General features: G+C 36.6%; 1 protein-coding gene and 1 long non-coding RNA gene across 2 annotated transcripts; both read right to left on the reverse strand.

Moving 5' to 3' along the window:
- Nucleotides 1–3772: 3772 nt before the first annotated feature.
- Nucleotides 3773–24303, reverse strand: LOC110681260. The gene is made up of 3 exons (XM_021857034.1): nucleotides 24158–24303; nucleotides 23502–24101; nucleotides 3773–4169 (listed from the first exon to the last, which is right to left on the reverse strand). The coding sequence occupies exons 2-3, from the start codon at nucleotides 24097–24099 to the stop codon at nucleotides 3844–3846; spliced, it is 924 nt and encodes a 307-aa protein (XP_021712726.1). The 5' UTR covers nucleotides 24100–24101; nucleotides 24158–24303; the 3' UTR covers nucleotides 3773–3843.
- LOC110681261 lies at nucleotides 8863–9457 on the reverse strand. The gene is made up of 2 exons (XR_002503141.1): nucleotides 9417–9457; nucleotides 8863–9184 (listed from the first exon to the last, which is right to left on the reverse strand). It is a non-coding gene; the product is annotated as an uncharacterized LOC110681261 (long non-coding RNA).
- Nucleotides 24304–25290: the final 987 nt, after the last annotated feature.

Raw genomic sequence — 25290 nt, forward strand, 5'->3', positions numbered from 1 at the left:
TCAAGTGACATGTGCCAAACGGAGCCACATGTGGGGAAGTGAAAAAAAAAAACGATTTTACAGTTTGGGATGGAAAGCAAAATTTTCTGTATGTGTGAGACAATGTATGAGTTAGTGAAAGAAAGAGTGGATGAGTGAGTCAGAAAGTTTATAAGATGTTATAAATTCAAATATCGACTCTTCCAGCTGCAGGCTTGCCATGAACTCATCTGTGAATTCAAGGTTATTCTACGAAGTAAATATTTAACTCAAAATTCACGACACAAATCTTCACACGATTTGACATTTCTCTGGACTTGATTTGCAAAATCTTGATATTTGATACATCGCAAATGAAGCTTTAGAACCACCAATATATTTGCCACTTGTACCGAAGAACCAATTATCCGGAATAACCCAGTTTGTGGCCAGGTTACCCAAAACCTCTTAAACTATTCTTCTTTTGACTTGACTTTGACTTCGTCTTGACTTCATCAAGTTTAATATGACGCAAGATAGGTCTCAGAACCGCTAATATAATGGCCACCTTCCCTGGAGAACAGGGTATCCAAAAAAACCTGGCATGTTATCAAGTTATCCAAGAACCTTTGAATTACCATTATTTAGCCTTGATTTGGGAATTTATGTAGTTTGATGTTGCCAGCTAGGTTTCAGAACCGATGGTTTAGAGGCCATATCCCCCAGGGAACCGGGAATTCGGAACAATCCTACATGTGGTCAAGTCATTCAAATACATTTGAACCACCTTTAGACTTGATTTGCAAATTCATGAAAATTGATATGTCGCAAGCCAGGTTTCAGATTCGCCAATATAATATGTCCACTTCAGCGAATGAACCGGTATTCGGAACAACCCAGCATGTGGCCAAGTCATCCAGACGAATGCCACTTTATTATTGGCACATGTCTGAAGATATTTCACCTGATATAATCGATTCTGAACAGCTCAATATGAATTTCCTTCAGTTAAACAACGATAAAGTTACATATGACATTTCTATGAAACAAGAAATAAATAATATTCCAGATTACTTGAGATCCAAAATAATACCTTTAATATTTTCATCGAAATATGGAAGACTTTCTTCTGACAAATGTTTTTACACTGATGGCTCTAGCATAGATAATAGTGTAGGTTACGGTGTTTTCAATGAAAACGTTTCTACATATCATCAGCTTAAGAATCCATGTTCAGTATTTGTTGCGGAGTTGGCAGCAATATATAATGCTTTAATTATCATCCTTAATTTATCGGTTGGCAGCTATTACATATTTTCCGACAGTCAATAGAGCTAAATTGAAGCTTTAAAATCAATAAAACCACAAAATGCAACATATTTTATTATTGAAATAAGAAAACTATTGAATACATTAACAATGCGCTCTTTCAGCATCACTTTCATATGGATACCATCGCATTGCCTCATCAATGGTAATGAAAAGGCAGATATTTTAGCCAAAAAAGGTGCCATAGTAGGTGAAATTTTTGAAAGAAAAATTGATTTTAGGGAGTTTTTTCAAACATGTCGTCGGAAAGCAATTGCTGAATGGCAAAGATCTTGGGATGAAGGATCTATGGGACGTTACTTATACGGTCTTGCACCAAAAATATCAAAAAAATCATGGTTTAAAGATTATAATCTGACTATGGACTTTATTAAGGTTATTTCTAGACTAATGTCGAATCATTATAGATCTAAGGCTCACCTTAAGTGGTTTAAGTGGTTTAAATTGGTTTAAGTGATACTAATCATTGTGACTGTGGTGAAGGATTTGAAGATATAGAACACGTTGTTTGGGTTTGTTCTAAATATGAAGTAAAAAGACAAGAATTGATTGATTCCCTTCCTGTTTTATGGAAACCACCCAACGCAACAGTCCGCGATGCTCTGTTTTCTCGCAATCCCAGTTTCCTAAATCCTATATATAAATTTCTAAAAGCTATTGACTTTCCTATCTAATTATTGTCTTTAACAGTGAATTACTATTACCTGCGACTTGAGTGATTGACGGATGTCTTAAGCCACATATCAAACCGATTCCGTTTCCTCAAATTTTCCTCAAGCCACCATTTTGAACTGCACGACGCCTCCAATAATACCATTGAGCTGATCATCACCATCTCATCTGAGCAACTTCACAAATCCATTGAGAAGATGGAGTGACAAGAGAACCGTCCTACGATGCATCCCAAGCCCCGAGTTTAGAACTTCTAACTTGTCGTGAAAGTATGACAAGATGTAGAAGCTAAACAAAATTATTACAAACATTGTATATAACGTTATTGAATTAGGGGGGTCCGTAGCCTTGAGGTAACGCTTTCGCTTCATAAGCGGAAGGTCATGGATTCAATTCCCAGCCCCTCCAAAAAAATAACCCGTCCAGCCACCAGAAGACGCCGCACGGAGGACCGTGCTTAGGGGAACACATCCATCCTCCGTCAGTATCAGATGGTGACTGAGACAAACTGACCCACTTCGCAGGCAGCTAGCCTCAAACGACTCAGGAACACGGCGAAACGAACCACCGCAAGAGCAATTGACTATGGCTTATGGAAATCGATTGGACCAACAGCAGAGCACTCTCTCCTACCTGCTCGGTGTGAGAGCAAAAGAGCAGAAGAGAGTGAAAGCAGATGTAAATATAGATTAGCTAAAAATAGAACTGTATCGGTAAGGAAGATACAGATAAACTGATTCCGGCACAGTAGTGGCCACAAGCACGGAGTGCCTTAAAAAAAAAAAAAAAAAAAAAAAAAAAAAAAAAAAAAAAAAAAAAAAAAAAAAAAAAAAAAAAAAAAAAAAAAACGTTATTGAATCGGCCCCTAATACTTTATGGTAAGGGCCTAAATAAAGATAGGTTTGAGGGTTTTATGCCTATAGGAGAAGAGATTTTTTTTTTCACTCCTACAGGCTTTCCCTCATTCCAAAAAAAAAAAAAAACGATCGAACTATTTTTATTTAGACTTGGTTTGCTAAATCATGAAGTTGATTTGTCGCAAGACATGGACTCGAAATAAAAGTGGTAACTGATTCTTCAAGTGGGATTATTTCAGTACTCCCCGTGATGAATCCGAAATTACGGTAAATTTTTAATCGATGCCCATGGTTCTAAAAACTAGAAAAATTTTGTGATCGACCCTGAAAATTCAACTGAAATTCATTGAAAAATGGATGGGAAATAAAATGTTGATGTTGAAAATTTCAATCAAATCTGACGTCAGGCCCGCATGAATGATGAATGCATCTCGATAATACAAACACATAAAACAGGTTGTGTTCTACATGGAATGTAAAGCCAACGTAAAAAGGTGTTCAAAACGATTTTTCCAAACACCAGCTAATTCAAAACTGCCTACTGACTATTTTGTTCGAGAGCAGCGCAGCGAATTGTGTAGTGTGACAGTTATGCGTAGAAATACAGTAGTGGGACAGTTATGCGTGGAAATTCAACAATGGGACAAATTGACTTGGCTTGCTTTTCATTGAGTTTCCGAACGAAGTTAATTTTTGGTAAGTGTTTTCTAAAACTATACGTAAAAATAAACTGTTTGATGACAAAAAGTAAAAATGCACGAAAAGTAACATGGGACAATTATACGTATAACGGCAGTGCAATCTTGCTAAAATACTTTAACAATCCTGCCCAAGGTTTCGCGAGAATTACGTAATATTTGAATAATCTCCAAATACCTTAGTCTCACAGTACAAACATCTGTTTAATCAAATCAATGACATGTCGGATACGTTTTACGTAATAAAGGACCAATGGCTTAATACTTATCAATGTGTTTTAAAACGTAAAAAGAGCTAAGTAGAAATGAACCACACGTAACTACATACCTTAATCTTGATGAAGCTTGCCTTTCGCTTTGTCTGCAGTCTTGGGAGTTATTCGGATTGATTCGACCACCTTTCGTTTGCCCGGTTCCGACGTTTCCGGTTGGCCAACCGGCGGCTGCTGGTCGTAGTCCTCGTTCAGTTTCTTCGCCAGGAAATAGATTTCCGCCAAAGCGATGATCAACGAAATCATAATGCCGAGCAACAACCTGAACCCGAAATCCAGCTGGCCGACGATCAGCTCAATGCCGATAAATCCAAAAGCGAATCCAGCCGCCACGGAAAAGATGAACTGCGCCACGGCAATCAACTGTCGATTAATTTGTTTCACTGCAAAGATTTAACGCAATATTAGAATTGGTTTCAATACCATTTCCCAGAAAACTATGTAGAACACCATATAGGAGATCGCATAACATTACCTAAGCAGATAATCGTGCTTATTCTGCGCGGCATGTGAGTCGAGACGAGTCGCTCTCACCGCGAGTGACGTGAGACGACTAATGTTAATCAAATGGGAGCGAGTCGACAATTGTCACCTCATTCGACTAGTTTCACCTCACACGCCGCGCAGAATAAGCACAAATGTTTTCTTGTTCTATTATTTCAAGTCCATACTATAGTATATACATTGATCTCTTTTTGCTCTTATCCGCAAGCTGGTGCACGCGCTCTGTTGAGTCCCAAAAAAAATCTCGTAGAAGATTACAAACCATCAACAGCATTTCTTATGTACTATTCCACATTATACATTCAAGGGTCTGAACGACAAACTATCATTTGTTTTGTCAAAATCTTTTAAATGACATTCAAGTACCTATCTGATGAAAAATTTAATTCCATAACAAAGCTAGTAAAAACTTCTGTATCTACAAGTATCAAATTTATTGCGGCTTATCTAGGTTCACTTTTCTGGATGAAATTCATGATGATAAGGGTAATTTAGATTTAAGGGTTTTGTCTTACGTAATTAATGGACCGCCCCTTATAGGGTGCTGAACCACTTGAGCACTACTATGATGCACTTTGGGTTTTTGCTGGATGATTTGTATGAAACTTCACTGTGAGAAGCACTTCAGTAAGATGCATATTGAGGCCAAATGTGAGCTATGTAGCTTATAAAAAACCTCACTGCCGAAGTGAATCCGAAGCGCCAAGAATAGTGTTCGCCGACTTGCGCATCCCTACTCTGGCCTATTCTGCGGAACAGTGTTTCGATACAGTGATTCTATACAAACACATACACTTGTGATTTCGATCAATGTATTAAAAAAAAATCAGTTATACTCCATACTGTCCATAAAAGCATAACTGTCCTATATGGAATTAGTAGGCATTTAAAATAGCGCTCAAAGTTAGAAGTTTGTCTTCTCATACAAATTTTCCTAGTTTTCTAGTACATTTCTGCATGCCATATTCATTTGGCATCACCGCACAGATAACTCATTTTGCTTCTATTGATCAGTGAGAAATATAAACTTGAACATATTTCACGTTTTTCACTTGCTATTTGGATTGGAAGATCATATAGAGACTGTTATGTCTTTATTTTTCAATATGGGACTGCACCAACTTCATATTTTTCCACAACATTTTCAAACAAAGTGTGTAAATTTTTATATAGGCCGTAAAGTTTATGTTGAAACATGAATGTTGCGATGTAAAAAGATGTTGGTTCGAAAATCCATATGGGAAAGTGTTCGCTCTCGCATCGCAGTCGGCGTCATCGTTGGCTGCTTCAATCGCTCCAAAGCAGCGCAGTAGTCCATTCACTATTGTTCGCCTTTGAACGGGTAGCAGCAAACAGCCGAGAGCAACGGTAGGCATACACACCAAATTTTCGATCTATCTTCCAGCAATTTCGTTTGCTGAAACCAATTCAGCAATACATCATTTTACTGATATTCAGCACTTATGAAATTGTTTACTGGAATTCAGCAATCTAACTTGCTGGATACTTGTCAATACCATCGGAATTGCTGATTGCCAGTAATTTACATGACAAATGATTGATGACCAGCAATCGATTTGAAATTTTGCCGTAAACCAGCAAACATGATTACTGAACTTGCATCAGCAATAGTTTTATTTGCTGAGAACCAGCAAACAGTTTTACTTGTCAACTGATAAACTTAAAACGAGAAAAAAATTGACCCACTTGTTTCATTGGCCTAACTGGCATGGAGTTTTAAGAAAAATTTAATCAACCAGCACATTTTTACAACATTTGGAGTACCGTCTTTGGTATGTACTATATTCACTAAAATACTAAGTATTGTAGAATTACTCAAGTGTTTATTTCTAGGATAGCAACAATACCAGAACGGCAGACGGTACTTTGCCTCCACCTATAGGTTATATTCCTTTCCCCACTGGCGCAGAAACATGGTTTTGATGTTTGGTTTTGTTGAATAAATCCTTATGGCATGTTACACAATTGCATTTAATTCCAATACCAATGATAATGAAATGAAAAATACCTAAATTTCACACCAACCAGATGCTGGAGACCCCAAATTGCTGGAAAGCAGCAAGAAATCCCACTAGAATAACAAATAATCAATTACTGATTAATCAGCAAATTCAAATACATATTGCTGGATGATCAGCAAACCAGCTGTCATCTTGATGAAAATTTGATTTGCTGAAAGATTCAGCATATTTTGTTTGCTGGATCGATTGCTGAATGTACAGCACAAAAAAATCAGCAAAAATTTGCTGGTTTACAGCATTAAAAATTTGGTACTATAGTATTAGTTCAATATACATAAATCTTTTTCAGTAGATCACGAGGCGCAAGAGTGGGTGCGGGTTGTCTCTGCGTCTCACAGGTCATTGAAAATAGGCATTTATGTTAGGTTTACTAACAATGTAGTAATTATTACCTTAGTAATACCGTAAGGTGCCGTAATTCAGCGCATTGCCTAAATCCGTAAGCGTATTTGGTCCAAAATTTGTCGAAATTTAAGAAAATTTTTGAAATTTGCTCATACCGCTATTTGTATATGCTGGTAATGCATCATAATTCCAATTAAATTTTTTTTTTTTATCTTTATTAAAGAGACTTTCAGCCCTAGGCTGGTTTGTCTCTATAGTATTTTTTTTTGTACAATACAATAAATTCATTTTGAACATTTTTTCAATTTTGTTTTTACACTACTTGTAACGATTTTGCCCTCATTTTGGCAACCCTGTGGAATGCACATTTTCTTTGGGTCGTTTCTATTGCGCCGAGTTGACAATCTCCGTTTGTTGGTTTCTGTTTCTTCACTTGATGTATCGGTGCCGTCGTCGCCGTGTTTGCTTGTTCTTGGTCGGCATCAGCAGCAGTTTTCGCACAATGCATTTCAAGTTGAGTAGCAACAGTAGATGCGGAAGCGAGAGGTGCTGGTGGTGTTATTTGTTTTCCATTGTGCTCTGCTGCTACAGCCAGAGCAGGGAAATCATTTTGATTAAAAAGTGATGTTTGCTCTACGGAAGTTTCTTTTGGTTGTGTAGAAGTTGTTTCAAGTTCTGTACACTTTCGCTTTGGGTGAGCTTCCCTCTGGCAGAACCTGCAACTTCGGACCTGATTTTCGTAGGTCACCAGGGTCTGGAGGCTTTCGATTTCAATGTATGAGGGTATTGGTTTTGAAAGGTGCATCCTCAACAAACGAACACCATTTGGGACTCCAGGAAAATAATGTTTCCAACGTTCCCTTCCGATGGATAAGACCCACACCATATCGGTCCTCCATAAACTTCTTCACGGTGGTATGAGGGATGTCCGAAGGGAGATCATGAATCCGAACGGTAACCGCAGCATCATCAACGTAAACTGGGATTTTAACGCTTCTTCCTTCTTGTATTATAACATGCTTCAAATTATTTCCGTTCTGGTATTGTTTCGCTAACTCGACACTCGTAAGTTCAATTAGAACACAGTTCCGGATTGTGTGGAATTGTATCGTTGCCACGTCCTTCAGTTGGAGTTTGATATTCTCAAACAGAAACTTCTGGATATTGGCCACCTCCGGACGCACTGGGAGCACACTAAAGTCTACGACGAGTGTGTTTTTGCGTACATTCGCCATCGTAAAAGCACTTCGAAATCGCGGGAGAAACTTTGCACACGTCTGTTGTCTACAAATGGTGACTGTCAACTGACCAATTAAAATTATCATTAACTATAATTTACGATTTTTGAGAAATATTGCAAAATGTTCTTAATTACGGCATTTTACGGTCTTGCGTAAGGTAGGTTGTAGCGGTATTAGAGATAGTTTAGTAGTGTTACTGATATATGTATAATAATTAGAAAACTTATGGCACTGTTGTTACTGAAATGTTTTATTTTTAAATATCTTTAATATAATATTGTTGAACAAAATGTTGTAATTTATAACTTATTTAATTCTCTAAGCATTTTTGCACTACTTTGCATTTATCACACCAACACTGGCGACATTAGCGTTCTTTCAGTAGTATTTCTGTTATGTAGTAGTAACCTCTATCGTTTTTATTCTAACGATCATAACATAATTACCGTGAGCGTAGTAGTGGAAATAACATAGAAGTAGCTTTTGTATTAGTAGTTAAGGTATCATGGTATTAGTTCCCTGTCCTTTGGTTCAGAAAGGGGTATGGGCGCGTTCTGTCAACTCGGTCGAGGCAGATTTCTTGTGTGAACAAGTTACAACATGGACGTTCTAAAGTTCCAGAATGAAGTGTTGTGCATTTGAAGATGGGATGGATTCGCGTTCTCGTGCTTTACTTCTGCTTATCTATAAAGTTATATACAATAACTGACCCTTAGCTTAACTATTTAAATTAACAGTTGCAAATACAATAATCGTTTTGAGCTTACTAACATGTCGTCGCGTTAATCTTATCATAATGATCTTATATCTACATCCGTCGAACCATTCTGAATGGCCGTTGTGAGAATATCACCAAGAACTTCTCACATGCAATAAAGCTGGATTGTCATACATTGAAGTATCAAGGTTCTCGCTCTTTCGGATTCATTTTTTGTTGTTTATCATTAGTTTCAGGGATTGTTATCGTGGGAATCCAAAGAGCGAATTTTGTATGACTTCAATGTACGCCAATACTGCCATAAAGCATGTAACAATCACTAACATTCCTTCTCTCTTTATCCTTGTTTTCATATCTAACCCGCTTCGAGGAATAATTCATCGAAGAGGAAAGGCATCTCTTATCATGGCAGCGTAATGGCCGAGAAAACGTCGGTTTGCGGTCGCATCTCTCCATCCTCGGTTCTGTCACACGCTCGCCAAATCAATACGCACTTGATCCGCCCACCAAGCTTGCTGCACTCTACGCCTTTGTTAAGTATAAAGTTTCTGTAATCATTGAATACTAATTGAAAGGTAAATCAAATGAACTTATTATTTAACTAATAACAAATTTGTTCCACAGAGCGATTTACAAAACACCACACAAAATCCCTCCTTTCACATATCCTTAGGCAAAACACTTCACTACCGTTATATGTATGACTGATTCATGTTCTTTCGACCTTGCATCATTCATACGTGTAGGGAAAGTCTAGAGTAAAAGCAAAACTTAAAGAACCTTCTGGTCAAAGATGTTGCGTTGCCTACTTCCAAAACTCCAAATCCCCCGGTGTATTATGGACGGTATGAGTTTTCAAACTTATGCTGGAGACTTGGCCCCTGACCCCCTTGTACATCAATAAAATAAATAAAATAAATAAAAATAGAATATTGGCTTGTTTTTTAGATCCCGTAAAATTTGTATGAAATGAAAAATTGCTCAAAAACTTAAAAGCCGATTTTCTCAAAACTGGGTTTTCGATTAGAAAACTAATGAAACATTAGAAGCTTTCACAAATAAAGCATTGTTTTCAAGAATATTCGGATATTGAATTTTATGGATTTTTTATTCAGTAACTTAACTTCAGAAAGTTATGAATGCAATATGATTGTTTGCTTAATCCTTCTGCAAGATAAGTTAGAGAAATAATCATGCCCTGATAGTAAGACAAAGAAAATCATAAAATATTTCATGCATTGCCAACAAATTTGAAACACTTTTTAAAAACTTTTGCGTAGCAAAGTAGATTGTTGCTACAATTAATTAAATCATTGATGCTTGAATGTTATTTATCCAAGATTACAGATGTTTAGTGGCAATATGTCAATGCAATCATGTCATCTTTCTACAACTTATTTTTGGTGGTTTGCAAATTTAGAGCTTGAAGATGTTCGTTGTAAACGAAACCTGTTTTCCCGGTGACCATCTCAAATTCCCGGTTTTTTCTGTCTTTTTCCCGATGGATTCAAATTCCCGTTTTTTCCCGGTTCGGTGACCACCCTGAGCATGTTGAATTCCGGAAGTTCTAAGTGTTTCTGCGATATTCTCGTTATTTTGGTGGGGTTTCTGATAGTGTCCTTGGAATGTCTAGAACTTAGAATGTCGAGATTTTTATGGGAATTGTAGTGATTCCATTGGTAGTCGTTAGAATTCAATGAGGATCTCCCCTAAAACACCAGGGTTCCCTTTGAAATTATCAAAATTCTTGTCGATTTCACAAAAAATCCCATTGAAATCTATAAAATATTTACCGACATTCAAATCGTTTATATTAAAGCTTTGCTTTGAAATTCCAACGAAACTGGAGATCAACGGAATCTTAAAGGTTTTTACAATAATTACGAAGATTGATTTTCAGAATTACAAATATTCACACAATAATTCGCAGGAATCCCACCGCAATCTCATAGATTCTTACAGAAATACCGTCTCAAAGATACCGTGAACGTACCATATTTGACGCGGTTACGAAAATTCTAAATTCAAACACTTGTCAAATCGTCGAACTCTTTCCGATTTTGTTGAAATTTGAACATATGCTAGCTCAACTATTATAGAATTAAAGAAACATCAATAAAAAAATGTTAAACGTTTTTTTCTTCATGTTTGATTGACTTTTTGTGGAACACATTAGGTTCCTTAATTGACGCATCAATTCTTCAATGTGCCTAATTTGACGCACTATGTTCCTTATTTGACGCACTTACAAATAATTGCTAAAGTTCGAAATATACAAGAGTTTCAGTATTCAATAGTTTAATTAACCCTCTAATACCCAACCCCGCCTTTAGAAGGGGTACACTTTGGAATTTTGTGTATTTTTTCGTAGCTCGGATATTAAAATGATTTTTTTTTTGGCTTAAACCTTGACTCATAACATGCATACAAGAAAAGTTTTTTATGATTTTTGAAACTTTTTTGTATTATTGAAAATTGTTTGATAAATTGTATTCTTATATAACCTTCAAATGCCTGGGATTCATTTAACGTGTATTATAAAAAATCGTATACCTTTTATATTTTTCTACGATCAACCTATCACAGAAGAAGAGCCTGATGGTATTGAAATAATTTCAAATCTGTTTTTCCGTTAGTTACACGGAAAATAAAAAATGTTCCAGAAAAAAATTGAAAAAATCATATTTTCAAAAGTATAGTAAAAACTCTAATTTTTATTATTATGTATCCGGTAGAAATCAAGACCAACATTTATTTATAATTATTGTTTTCTCGGGCCCCGTGTGTCGCAGCTAATATGTGAATAGTGCGCTGTGTTCATAAAAATCGTAAGAATGCAGCGCCACACTAAAAAACTGATTTCAAAATCGCGCGAGTTGAGGCGCGTCGCGAGTCTCACTGGCGCGATCCGGTTTGGTGGAGGTGCGACAATATTGTCAAAAATCAGTAACTAGAAGAGGCTCCAAGAAAAAATTGAAAAGGATAGGGATGTTCAAAAATAAAAATAATAAAAATCAAAAACCAAAATTCATAAATTTGCGAAGAAAAATAAATCATTGCCCAAACCGTGTTTAGAATGATTTTAGATAGCGAAAAATTATATTTAGATCGAAAACAAAAATTTGGGTGTTAGAGGGTTAATTGAAAAAAGCGCTTTAGAGTGGACATAAAAGTTAGAACTTTTGGAAAAAGTTTTGAATGACGTCATCCGGTAGTACTTTTGCTATGCGTTTAGTTAGTGTAGAAAATAAAACCGGCGATTGCGTTCAATCCATAGTTAAGCATTATTGTTTAGTTTAATGTGTTTTCGTCGCGATATCAGACAAGGGAAAGGTTTGAAAACTACGTTGCGCTGGAACGGGAAAGGTAGTTGCTAAAATGAGGACAAATTGGTCAAAAACTAGAACGAAAACAATCGGTTCCAAAAATAACCGTTTGAGAATCTTCGTAACTTATAACACGTGAACTACGCCTACTTGTCCCATGTTCTATGTCACCCTTATGGACCGCGGGACAAATATGCGTAGAACCAACGACAGTATGGGCCTCGAAATAGATCGAGAACCATATATGGGGTCTTACATTAAGTACGTCATGTTATTAGGGGGAAGGAGGTGTTCTGCAAGATATGACGAATGATACAAGTTTTGGAAGGCTCCATATAAAAAGTGTGACGTAAGGCGGATGGGCGGAGCTTTTGTAGAAAATGGTATGTTTTTCTGACACGTATCTCATGGACACCCCCTATTGTATAAATTATACGAAACAAACCATTGAACCTACACACTGAACCAAGAAATATCATAGAAAGTATTAAAACCCTCACATACCCTAACAATAATTGAAATCCGATTCAAGTTATGTGCATCCATTGATATTTATATAAATAACACACAAAACACATTATGAATTGTATTAAATAATACATTTACCAACACTGTGGATTCTATATGAACAAAAGTCATGTATGAAATCCAATGAATGTTATGTGATTTGCCGATGTGAAAATTCAGACTGTTTTCGTATTTTATTTGTACCTTCGTGATGGCGGAATTTGGCTTTCAATCTTTCATTGTGATGATTAGAACATGTTTTAATTTAAAGTGAGTTGAAATTATGGAAAAGTAAGTTTATATGTGGAACAAGGGTTAGTAGAGAATTTATGAAATAAATTGGATTATATAAATGTAAATAAATTTTTGCCTTGAATTTACAGGAAACATCACTTCGATTGGAAGCTGAAGATGACGAATAAAGGACGGGAGGAACAATAGAAATATTAGTAGTAGAACGCTAGTGGCATTGTTGTCACAAAACTGATTTCAATTATTATTACCTTAAATTATGGATTTCCATTGTTTGTTCTACGCCATGTCGTTGTTTTGGTTTTGAAAATTAATCTGACACTTTGAGGCTCGGTACTCACGCTGTCAGTTCGTGGCAAACTAGATGTTCGTAACACGAACAGCAGCGACATTAGCATTCTTAGGTTAATGCTTCTACTGGAGGAACAGAAATCAATTTCCTAATTCCCAGAAACCAAACCCAATTCGAACTCAATTGCTTGTATATAGTTTTGATGACAACGCACATAATTTATTAAATGAACAGTTTTAAATTTTAATTCTATTGTTTTTCAATACTACTAAAAATCTGAAATAAATTCATCGAAAATTCAGGACTGTTACAAAAATCTTAAAATCGTATCCGCGCCCAAAATATCTGTTTCATTGGCATATTTACAACTCATTGCGTAAACGTGCTTAGTCAAAAACTAGTTTTTAATGGTACTAAGGGTCGATTTCTTCACCATGGCTTAAGCCGTAAACCACGCTTACCCATATAGTTAAACTAGGTTTAAGGCCTAAGCGGTGGTGAAGAAATCGGCCCTAAGTGATTATTTTCGCCTTATCATAAAGTATCTACAATTGAGCAAGACAAGTTGGTATACGGATTTCTGTCAACACTAATGGTAGAGTTAAATTATGGAATATATTGAATTTACTCCAGTTGCGCCACTAGGCAGGAAAAAGCGGAAAAATCCAATAATTCGAGTTTTTAATGAAGAAAATCGTATTCAACAATATTACTCAAAATTTATTTGTCATCAACATTTCAATATATTTTTTATGAAAAATCGTGCAATTTAATAATTGGTAGTGCCTAGTTTGCAACTATATTTACATGGATAGGCAAACACCATCATATTATTTTGAAAAATAATGTTGCTAAAAATATTTTTTTTAATATACATAAGATGAGGGCAATTAAACAATAAGTTTGAAATACGTGCCATTCATTGTATGAAAACCATTGGCGTAAATACGGGGGAGGGGGGGGGGGCTAGGGGGGCTTAGACCCCCCTAGAAAAGTTCAAGCCCTCCCTAGAAAATTTTAACTTTCATGCTAAGTATACACTTGGGGGCCTTCCTTAGCCGAGTGGTTAGAGTCCGCGGCTACAAAGCAAAGCCATGCTGAAGGTGTCTGGGTTCAATTCCCGGTCGGTCCAGGATCTTTTCGTAATGGAAATTTCCTTGACTTCCCTGGGCATAGAGTATAATCGTACCTGCCACACGATATACGAATGCGAAAATGGCAACTTTGGCATAGAAAGCTCTCAGTTAATAACTGTGGAAGTGCTCATAAGAACACTAAGCTGAGAAGCAGGCTCTGTCCCAGTGGGGACGTTAAAGCCAAGAAGAAGAAGAGAAGAAGAAGATACACTTTACTTAAGGATTTTTTCGATCATAAAGGTCAAGCTCCCTCTAGATTTGAGTTCAAGTTACGCTAATGATGAAAACTGTTTTTATTTTAATAAAATTTCAAGTCTTAATACTCAATTAATTTGAGGTAAAAATACAAGATTGTTGTGCTAATTTAATATTTTTACCAAATTTCTGTTTTTATGAAAATTGTTAAATTTTTTCAGTAATATTTATTAGTCATTGGCAGTACATTGGACTATACATTTAAAACTCTCTAGACAATTGACACAAAATGCCCAACATTACAGGGCAGATCTGAGCCACCTATGAATCTATTTTGATGAAATTTAAACAAGACCTTGTTTATATATAAAAAAAATGAAAATCCAAATTAAAAAAAAAAACAATATATAAAAATTGGTTTGTAAACTACTTAGTTTAATTATGCGGGCCTTACTATTTTACACAAAAGTATTGAAAATGTTGTGTACATACAGTTGTGTTCAGAATAATAATAGTGAAAGATTTTTATACAAAATTCTCAACTTTGGCAAATTTTGACAGAGAACTCTAAATATCTATTCAATTTCATAATCACAAAATTCGTCATAGTACTGCACACTTATAAAAACTAATATTACGTACGTAACGTAAATTTGATGGCATTCAAACTTAAAAATACGTCATTCTTGTAAAATTACGTCCAATGTGACTGAAATTTTTTGTGATTGGAATAATATTCAGTCTATTGTGACGAAAAATTACGTCATTTGTGACTTAGATTCACGTCATTTTATTTGCTTCAATATGTCGGGAACATATGACGTAAATTTTAAAGATTTTTTCTAAGTGTTTGATTGAAAAGTTAGGCACCAGGTGAAATCGTTCAAAATAATAGTAGTTTTGATATCAGCTGCATTATGGTTTTTTAAATTTTTCTTCACTCATCGGTGTTCAACAGTTTTCTCCAAAGTTACAAATTTATAAATGATCCATTTTTTATTACAACATTGTTGCTGAACACAAATTTACCAAGCAAAACTTCTTTTATTTTGAGCGATTTCACCAGGTGCTAACTTTTTAACCGGTGTGTTGTGATGGTGATTCAACCGTTGCACTGATTTTCAAAGCAAATCGTAAAATGGTTTTATGGTGATCAGCTTACACTGCAAGAGGTTTTATTTAGTTATATTTACATCAAACATTGCATTAATTATACATACGATTTTTAGGGAAACTTTCCATAAACTTCAAGTAATTTGTATCTTCTAGATTTACAATACTTATTTTTCACAGATAAAACTCCTAATTTGTATGCAGAGCTATCCATTGTTTGAACTTTTCTATCAATCCTAAGATTTCATAGGGTAACCAACTATGACTGCAGCGCCAACACATACCGTACACCTTCGTAAATTTGAACGGTATCTCATGCAAACCATCGGGGTTCATTTTTAATTTGAACAGCTAGTGCATCTAGAAACGTGTTTCTGGTTACACGGTGTGCTGCAACACACATATTATCGAACTTGCATGAACCTCCGATCTTTTTTCACTAAAAGTTAGCCTTGGTAGTCAAAAAGAGCTTGCGGCATATTAAAAAATCTTTCATCGGCAAAAATTTGAAAAAAGTCGATTTTTGTATTCTTGCCCTTTCTTCATATAAGGGTTCATGGGAGAATATTAGAGTTACACTAATTTTTATGAATTTTTAACGGTTAACGACCAATTTGACGTATATTGAACACGAATGAATTATCAGATGTTTTAAATTGAGCATCGTTGAGTGTGCGTAGGAATACAATATGACCAGCCCATGGTAGTATGCCGTTTTATAACGACTTCACTTATTGACATAACCTTTTATAAATTTAAAGTAAACACACAACAACTCATCAATCTAATCCAGGCCGGCCTAACCTTTTTGGTTTGTTTTAACATTAATGGTTGATCCGTTTGCAATATTAATCTGACCAGAGAAATTATTACCTCTAATGAAAATATTAAAAAATCACTAGCTTTAAACTCTATATGTTGCTTATCTAGACAGATAGGCTTATTTCGTCTGCGACTTACAGACTTCTTCAATGTCGAGTGCGCGACTTTGGGCAGGCCTGATTTAATCCATGTTCCCAATTCTACTGCATAATTGGAATCATTGGAAAATATTAATAAACATGAAGCTTTCTTAAGATAGTTGCAAGCCAATAATATTAAACAATTACATACAGCCATAAACATAAACAGATATACAAATATATAGGGCACTGCTCTGTTACGATTTTATACGGCATTTTTACTCCTTCTTGCATTGTTGTTCACAATTATTTTGAAAAAGTGAAAGATAGAGGAAGATTTTTACGCAGAGCTCTATACGGTATGTCTACATTAAAAACTAGAGCTTATACAAATAATGTAAAATATCTTTTCATATACAGAACATTAAATTAAAATTAGAATTTTAATTTTATGTTCTGTGTATGTAAAAATATTTTACATTATTTGTATAGGCTCTAGTTTTTTAAGTCAAAACAAAGAATCTCTAAAAGCCTAACATTTCATGTAAGTGTAACAATATAATGCGATATTTATAAAGTTTTTATTCAGAATTGTATTGAAATCTTGTAGCCGCTCGTTGTAAAGGTTTATAGCACCCCAGACAACCAGAAATCGCATGAAAGTTAACGTTACAACTCGATTATTCATACTAATTACATCAAACCCGCAAAACACCGTGGATAAACTCGGCAGATTGATGAGTTTCCTCGCATAAAACACTTCTTTTCTGAGTTCATTTGTACATTTTTTTTCGTCCCGTACACTCGTACAAAGTAATTCGAATCAACATTTGTTATCATAAGTTAAGTCGCATAAGATCGCAGGTTAGTTTGGTAGAATATTTATTCACTCGCATTGTATGTTAATATTCATCACATAATATATGCACGCATATCGCCTCCACCTTTTGTACGTAGAAGGCTTTTTCGCGACATCTTATGAGTGAAATAAGGCACATACAAAGCCTCCAGGTGATTTCGTTATACGTACATTTTGGTTGTCTGGGACCTCACACCATTACGTATCCTTAGTTCCATTCACCTATCTAAAACTAAATACTTAAATTTATGTCTTCATGTTACACTCAATTCTCCAACCTCGATATTAAGAGAGTCATCCATTAAGGGAGGTACCGAGTTACAGAACACAAAACCAGTACATATACAATCGTAAGGACCATCGGGGTAGCCATAAAATCTAAATTTCACTATGGTTCTCAAACTCGAGATACGAAATATAAAGTAAGGGAGAGTTGACTATAATAGTTAATGAAATTGTTGTGTCTGTTTTTCAAAATGTGCCGTCCATGAATGTGAGGTCGTAAATCAAAGTGCGGGATTATGTTGGATCGATTTGCTATCAACGCCGCATAATTCTTCATTTTATAACAAACGATCCGACGTGATCACGCTGTACTGTGCGCAATGCGAAATATAAGAGCAGATTATTGAACGCGCAAAACTTCATGATGGACTTGAAACCATATTAAGACTGTGTAGGCTATTCACTGTAAATCATGTAAAATTGAACCAAGACTTCAAGACTTTTGCGTGTAGGGTAGAAGCGCCGATTTTGGTCAAACGCCAGTTGTAGCCATAATGGATTATACACCGTTTTACACAGCCAATCAGCATGTAACCTTTCGTGTTCAGTAGATCACATTTACATGATAGAGATTCATTTATTCGTCAGAATTGATTCAAAACATAAGAAACACAATTCATTTCCCTTATAATTTGAACTCCTATACACCTAATTTGGCCAGGGTTGTCCTAATTTGGCCACTCTCATAAGAAATCAATGAATTTGGCCAATTTAGAAACCAAAACTAAATCTCTGAACGAAACTGGTTCGGGTGGCCTATATTTACCAACGAGATTTTCAAAGCGAAAAAATTGTTTTAACTCATGTCGAATATTATACATACATTATATGAATTGGAAGCCTGCATTTGACATATTTGTAGTAGAAATAGGGCTTCCAATATAATTTGTATTGATATTTTCTCTTAGGCTGGCCATAACCGGTGCTTTTACCGTACATGAATATGTAGCCTATGTGTATCCATTTCAGGGATTTCCTATTCTGATTGGAAAACTCTGCCGCATACGTCAATTAACAAGTACTGATTTTTAAAAAGACACCGACACGTTAATGCTTCCAGTGGACGATTTGCCCTTTGAAGGAAGCACCACACTAGACAACGGACTAGCATGCAACGCCCAGTGGCACAGTCGAAATACTTTCCTGACGAAAAATTTTCCGGAGTGAAGCGGGAATCGAACCCACACTCCTTGACACGATGCGGCCAAATGCTTGGTAACACTAACCGCTCGGCCACGAAGCCCACATTTGATTTGATTCAGCTATTATGATCAACTCCTTAGGTATGGAAACAATGTAGACACCTGATGGAAAACACTTGCATAAGCTCACGGTCTATGTCCAAGTTGGAACGTTTTTCCAGAATGAAGAATACAAAGTGTTCGTATGAATAGCTAGCTATCCAGAAAAGAATAGTGATTTTTCATTATATAAAATGCGGCATACCACCATGGGCTGGTCATATTGTATGAGTGTGCGTAGGAAATGATGCTCAATTTAAAACATCTGATAATTCATTCGTGTTCAATATACGTCAAATTGGTCGTTAACCGTTAAAAATTCATAAAAAATAGTGTAACTCTAATATTCTCCTATGAACCCTTATATGGAGAAAGGGCAAGAATACAAATATCGGCTTTTTTTTTAAATTTTTGCCGATGAAAGATTTTTTAATATGCCGCAAGTTTTTTTTTGACTACCAAGGCTAACTTTTAGTGAAAAAAGATCGGAGGTTCATGCAAGTTCGATAATATTTGTGTTTCAGCACACCGTGGGTTACCTCTTTCACTGTTTTGTTTTGATTCTGCGTTCCGTTCCGAAGAGTTCCATTTCACTTTACTCCGTTCCATGAGCTAAATGACGTTTGAACCATTTTTAATCTGAACGATGTGCAAATTAGCGGGGTACACATTAAAAAGTGTTCAGATTGAATGTGGTCAAACCAAAGGGGGTACCCCTCCAAATGAAATGAAAATGATTTACAAATAAAATGTTATTGCTTTATATAATTAACTGAACAGTATTTTTGATATTAGTGACTATACTAACTGAACTTTACTGCTCTTAAGGAGAAGACGACTTGGATTTTCTGTTTTAAATAGCAATTTCCTAATTATGAAATCACGACTGTATGTATATAACTGCAGTTTTTGCCGGATGATTTCGAAAATCCGCGATTTTCGCGACAGAATTTTATCCACCCGCGATTCTCGCGCTTGGCTGGGCAAATCCACTACAAATCCGCGAAAATCGCGAAATCCGCGAGAATCGCGAAATTCGCGCCTATTGTAACAGCCCTGAAAATTTATAGAAATTTATAGAAATCACTGACAATACCAATGTTTGTCATCTAAATTTTTTATAACATTCATTGACAATATCCAATGGTTTCCATCTTCAGTTTGCATGAAATGTAAGTGTTTTATCAGATGAATCTAATCAAGCTAAAATCGCACAAGTTTTGTGATAAATTGATGAGCGTCATGTGAAAAGCTATATGGAAAAAAACTATATGTGTTTTCAGATAAATCTGACATGATTACTTGGTTCAGTGGCACCTCACCTCCTGACGCATTTATTGAAGCTTCCTTGAAACATTAGGGGGGGTCCATAAACTGTGATAAATTGTACAATTTTCAACCTCTCTCAACCTTGGCCACATTTATTTTATGAAAAGTGCGAATATTTTGTATGAATCGTTGCGTTTCCCTGAACCTCCTCCTCTTCCTAAAAACGTGACGTAATCAATGGATGACCCTTTATATGTGATTACATGAAGCATTGGGTTGTTCTCCGGACGGATTTTTTGAATGCAAGCACCATAAATACTTCTTTTCCTATTTTCGATTCAACAAAACATGCTGAACAAAATAAGCAAATAATTAGAACCTTGTGTGCCTAATTTGACGCACAAGATTTTCATACAAAAATATGTCTTAAACCTTAAAAATAGAAAAGTTTCGGCGTCTATTTATGAATAAAAGAATATTACTGACGGTCGTTGTTGATATTGCTGTAAAACAGCCCAATATTTTCATGAAAATTGATTACCAATATTTAGCACATTCACTAAGGAATGAAAAAATTGACGCACTTTTCGGATGCATTTTCAAATAATGTTTATTTTTTGCTAATTATTAATCAAAAATAAACTTTTTTTGATAGAAATCTTAACATGTAACATGTAAATGAATATTGAGGAATAAATTTTCGAATGCTACGAATGAACTAGAATTATTTTATAATAAAATTAATTAGAAAATGCGTCAAGTTTGAACCCGCGTCAAATATGGTACGTTCACGGTACCCACAGAATTCCAAGAGATTAATATTCGGAATCCCATTCCCACCCCAATTCTAGTGTTTTTACCAAATTCCTAATATTTCCGCAATATTCCTAGAATGATATTTAAACTTCCAGAATTATCATAAAAAATCCGACATCCCTATCGGAATCCCAAAGTTCCTACAAGAATTCCGGAATTCAAAAGGAAATCTGAGATGTCAGAGCAGTGATGCTCAGACTCATTTCCCCGAAAATAACATTTTCCGAACTACGAAGTCACGAACTATTACAACCATACTCTATCCTCCTAAGATAGAAAAGCAGATGGTTAAGCTTGAGTACTGCACACAATATCGATCAAATTTGATATCAGAGAGCCACAATTCATGTTTCGGTGAAATGAAATGAGTGAGTGAGTGAGTGCGAATCATTTCACCGAAACTTGAATTGCGGCCCACTGAGATCGAAACTGTCGGATCCCATGTGCAACACTCAAGCCCAACCACCTCCCCCTCCATCTCAGGAATACAACGCACAGTTATAACAGTTCATGGCTTCACAATTCGAATTTCGGGGAAATGAGTCTGGTCAACACTGTGTCAGAGTTTACAAGTAAAATTCCAAATTACATTATAAATATCTGAATTCCTACCGACATCCTAAAATTCCTAGAAAATAACATAATTATCGTAATGCCAGAATTCACACGGATATTACAAATTGCTACTGCCGGTAATCTTACCGGAATCTCAGCATTGGCGGGGCAAATGTTTTCGTAACCTCAAAATTCCTAAGCAAAACTCAAAATACCTTCCGAAATATCAAAACTCATATCGTTTTCCCATGATTTTTACTTAAAAGTAAATTATTCCATTCAATTCCGCAATCTCAAAGCATGTGTAGCAACCTCTGAAGCTAACTACCAGTAGCTTTGTAGTAAATGCTACCTTTATTCATAGCAATGCGTTGTTTGTAGTATGTTCGAAAGGTGTAGAAAGGAAAATGACACAAACATGTTCCACTCGTGTTCCACATATGGCGTTTACTACCGAGAATGTAGTAAACTCAACTTTACTACATTTTATTCATACGGCCCATATGTTAGCTTGTTCGTCTGTCCACAGACTCGGGCCTTCCACCTAGAATTGGTTTCCGATCTGACGACGGATGCGTTTCTAGCTGCTTCGAAACGCTTCATCAGCCGACGTGGTAATCCTAAATCGATGCGCTCTGATAACGCGACAAACTTTGTCGGAGAAAAAAACTGAGTTGCATGACCTTTGGAAGCTGTTTCAAGACCAGTGCGCAGCTGGAAAGATCACCAATTATTGTACCAGCAAAGGAATCGAGTGGTCATTCATACCGCCGAGAATCCCTCATTTTGGTGGGATTTGGGAGGCCGGTGTGAAGCAGGTGAAGCATCATCACAAGCGAATTGTCGGTGATCGAAAGTTATCCTATGAGGAGCTATATACCACACTAACCCAAATTGAGGCTGTGTTAAACTCTCGGCCCCTGGTACCGAGCTCAGATGAAAAACTGTAAAAACTGCGAATGGAGCCGAGTTTAAGCGAGCAGTGACGGAGGTGTGTTTGCTGCCATTTGATCAAGAAGAGAATTGAAATCTACATTTCAACGCCGAGGAGGATGTTCGCCGACTTGCGCATCCCTACTCTGGCCTATTCTGCGGAACAGTGTTTCGATACAGTGATTCCATACAAACACATACACTTCTGATTTCGATCAATGTATTAAAATAAATTTCAGTTATACTCCATAGTCAAGAGAATCAAGACGCGTTTTATTTGCTTGGCTACGGAAAGATTTTCCCGTCGGTTTCCGCCATATTCGCGAACCCGAACCCCCGAAAGTTGTACAGTTCACTCGATACCACGTAACAAATAGGATCCGGCTCTCTAGTATACATAGATATGAAAAAGTATCACTAGAGTTCCGGTGCCATTAGTGGACTACCTAAGCTATGAAAAATCATAACATAATAACGAAAAGCCTTAACATAGATCTTTTGGCGTCAACAGAAAGATTTCAACCTCTTAATGGGAAAAATATAAAAAGAGTGATAAAATTTGGTTTTAGAGCAAAACATTTGCCTGAGTCTCTATTGGTGCCTGGAGTCGCTAGTGCTCCAGTAGTAGACGTTTGCGAAAGTTACAAGGAATTTCAAACAAAATAGTTAATTTTTACATATGTTTAACATTTTTCCCTCGGAACAGCAACTAATATCTTTCGAATGAAGCATAAAGATCTCTGAGACTTTTCTTCATTTTTAAACATCTATTTTAAAACTGCTTCTATCCGTTGATCCACGATGATTTGCGTTAAATTAATTATTTATATGACTTTTTGATAACTTAAAAAGATGAAATTTGGCGAATCGACTAAACTAGACGCGATCTACCCACCAAAAATAGTGCATGTCGTTTTTATCGCAATATGTACGTTTATTCCATAGTCCAATCTACTGGTACATTACAACCATTGGTAACGGCACCCTATATGTGCTTACATGCAGAAAGTATGCTGATACTTTTTCAGCAACATCACTGCAATACCAACTATTTGTTTTTTTTTAATACAAATTTGTAACATGAGTCAGCAACAATCATTAACTTGTACAAATTTGAATGACGGCCTTGTTCGCCTCAAGAATTATTAGATCCCCCCTCTGCCTACTAAAGATTGGGTGCTTACTTTGGTAGGCGATGGTGTCCTGTGGCATCAGTGTCCGGACGTTGTCCACATTTCTGGTCATGGCTTCGTACTCTTTGGCTTCCTGCTGCTTGCGGAGCTTCTGGCAACGGGCCTCCAGCTCGGGATTCCGTTCCTGAATTTCGTTCTCCGGTAGAATAATTTCGCAATCTTGCATCAGCTCGTGTAGATACGGTACTTCCGGATCGTCTTTGCGCAATCGGTTCAGCGCTTGATGAAGCCATTTCAGGTCATTCAACGAAAGGGTCAGGGTATTGGTCTTTTGTACGGGAGCAGTTTTAAGGATTTCTTCGGGTTCTTTTTCGGGCTCGTCGTTTTCCACATCGTCAAGATCGCTTTTCTTCGGAAGATTTTTCTCATTCTGGTCTTTTAGAAACTCTCGTTCTTCTTCTGAAAATTCGACGGGTTTCCCTGGTTCTTCTTCGATTCTACTGGTGCATTTCGACAAATTATTTTTGCAAATATTCTGAATCGCCTGCGGAAGAAGTGGGTCCCGGGAGAATCGACTGCTGACCAGTTTTCGGAACGCCGGGGCAGGAATGATTTTAACCGATGGATCTTTGATGGGTAATTTAGACATTTCTGAAAGCATATAGTTGAAATTAAATGATGACTTAGCACGATTATTATAATCATACCTGAATACTGCACAATTTAAGTGTTTTTTACGCAATTTAATTGAAGATTTCAATAAAATCTCAAAGTTTTAGCACTTTTGTTTGGGGTATCATGTGATTGTCAAATATTTTTATAGCATATACAGTGCTTCCAAAATGAGCCTATGCATGCTATAAAACGTTTGACTTTTACTGTGCACGCTGTTTTCAAGTTGCCCGTGACAGAGAGCGTGTGTTGGTGCTGTCTCGCTCTTTCTTACGGGCAACTTGAAAACAGGGCGCACAGTAAAATTCAAACGTTTTATAGCATGCAAAGGCTCATGAGCTCATGAGCCTCTGTACGTGCCATAAATTCTTTTGTTCACGCAAAAAAATTGTGCGGTAAAAACTACCATTTTAGAGCATCTTTAACGGGGGCGACTATTCGGGTGATTAAAATGATCACCCCCAGAGTTGTCATTTTAGTTTAGTCACTCATTCTCACACCGGTGGCTACCATATTTAGTAACTCGTTTCCGTACCGGTCGTTGCTTTTTGGGTTAACATATGAGTTGTGAAAATAATGGTGATCAATTCAGGTTGGGAATTTTTGTAACTCTGCTGGCATATCTATTATATTCTGGTGCGGAATTATTAGAATTCCATCGGAAATTTTTGAGATTGTTTATGAATCCGAGTGGAATCCTTGGGATTCCGACTGGAATCCTTGGGATTCCGACTGGAATCCTTGGGATTCCGACTGGAATCCTTGGGATTCCGACTGGAATCCTTGGGATTCCGACTGGAATCCTTGGGATTCCGACTGGAATCCTTGGGATTCCGACTGGAATCCCGAGGACTCTAGTCTGAATCCCGAGGATTCCAGCCGAAATCCCCAAGATTCCAGCTGAAATCCCGAGGATTCCAGACGATATCCCAAGGATTCCAGCCGGAATCCCGAAGATTCCAGTCGCACTTCCAAGGATTCCAGTCGGAATCCCATGGATTCCAGTCGGAATTCGGAGGATTCCAGTCGGTATTCTTATCAAAATCTCTTTCCAATTCCAGTCAGAATCCCGAGGATTCCAGTCGGAATTCTAAGGATTCCAGTCGGAATTCCAAGGATTCTAGTCGGAATCCCAAGAATTCCAGTCGGAATCCCAAGGATTCCAGTC

Source organism: Aedes aegypti, unplaced genomic scaffold (genome assembly GCF_002204515.2).
Source record: "Aedes aegypti strain LVP_AGWG unplaced genomic scaffold, AaegL5.0 Primary Assembly AGWG_AaegL5_hic_scaff_635_PBJ_arrow, whole genome shotgun sequence".
NCBI classification, from domain to species: domain Eukaryota; kingdom Metazoa; phylum Arthropoda; class Insecta; order Diptera; family Culicidae; genus Aedes; species Aedes aegypti.

Bases quoted from the DNA above. Each gene is read 5' to 3' on its own strand.
- LOC110681260 (XM_021857034.1), bottom strand. From the start codon at position 24,099: ATGTCTAAATTACCCATCAAAGATCCATCGGTTAAAATCATTCCTGCC. The intron at 4,170-23,501 runs GTAAGCACCCAA...AAATCTTTGCAG, and splicing joins GGACACCATCGCCTACCAAA to TGAAACAAATTAATCGACAG.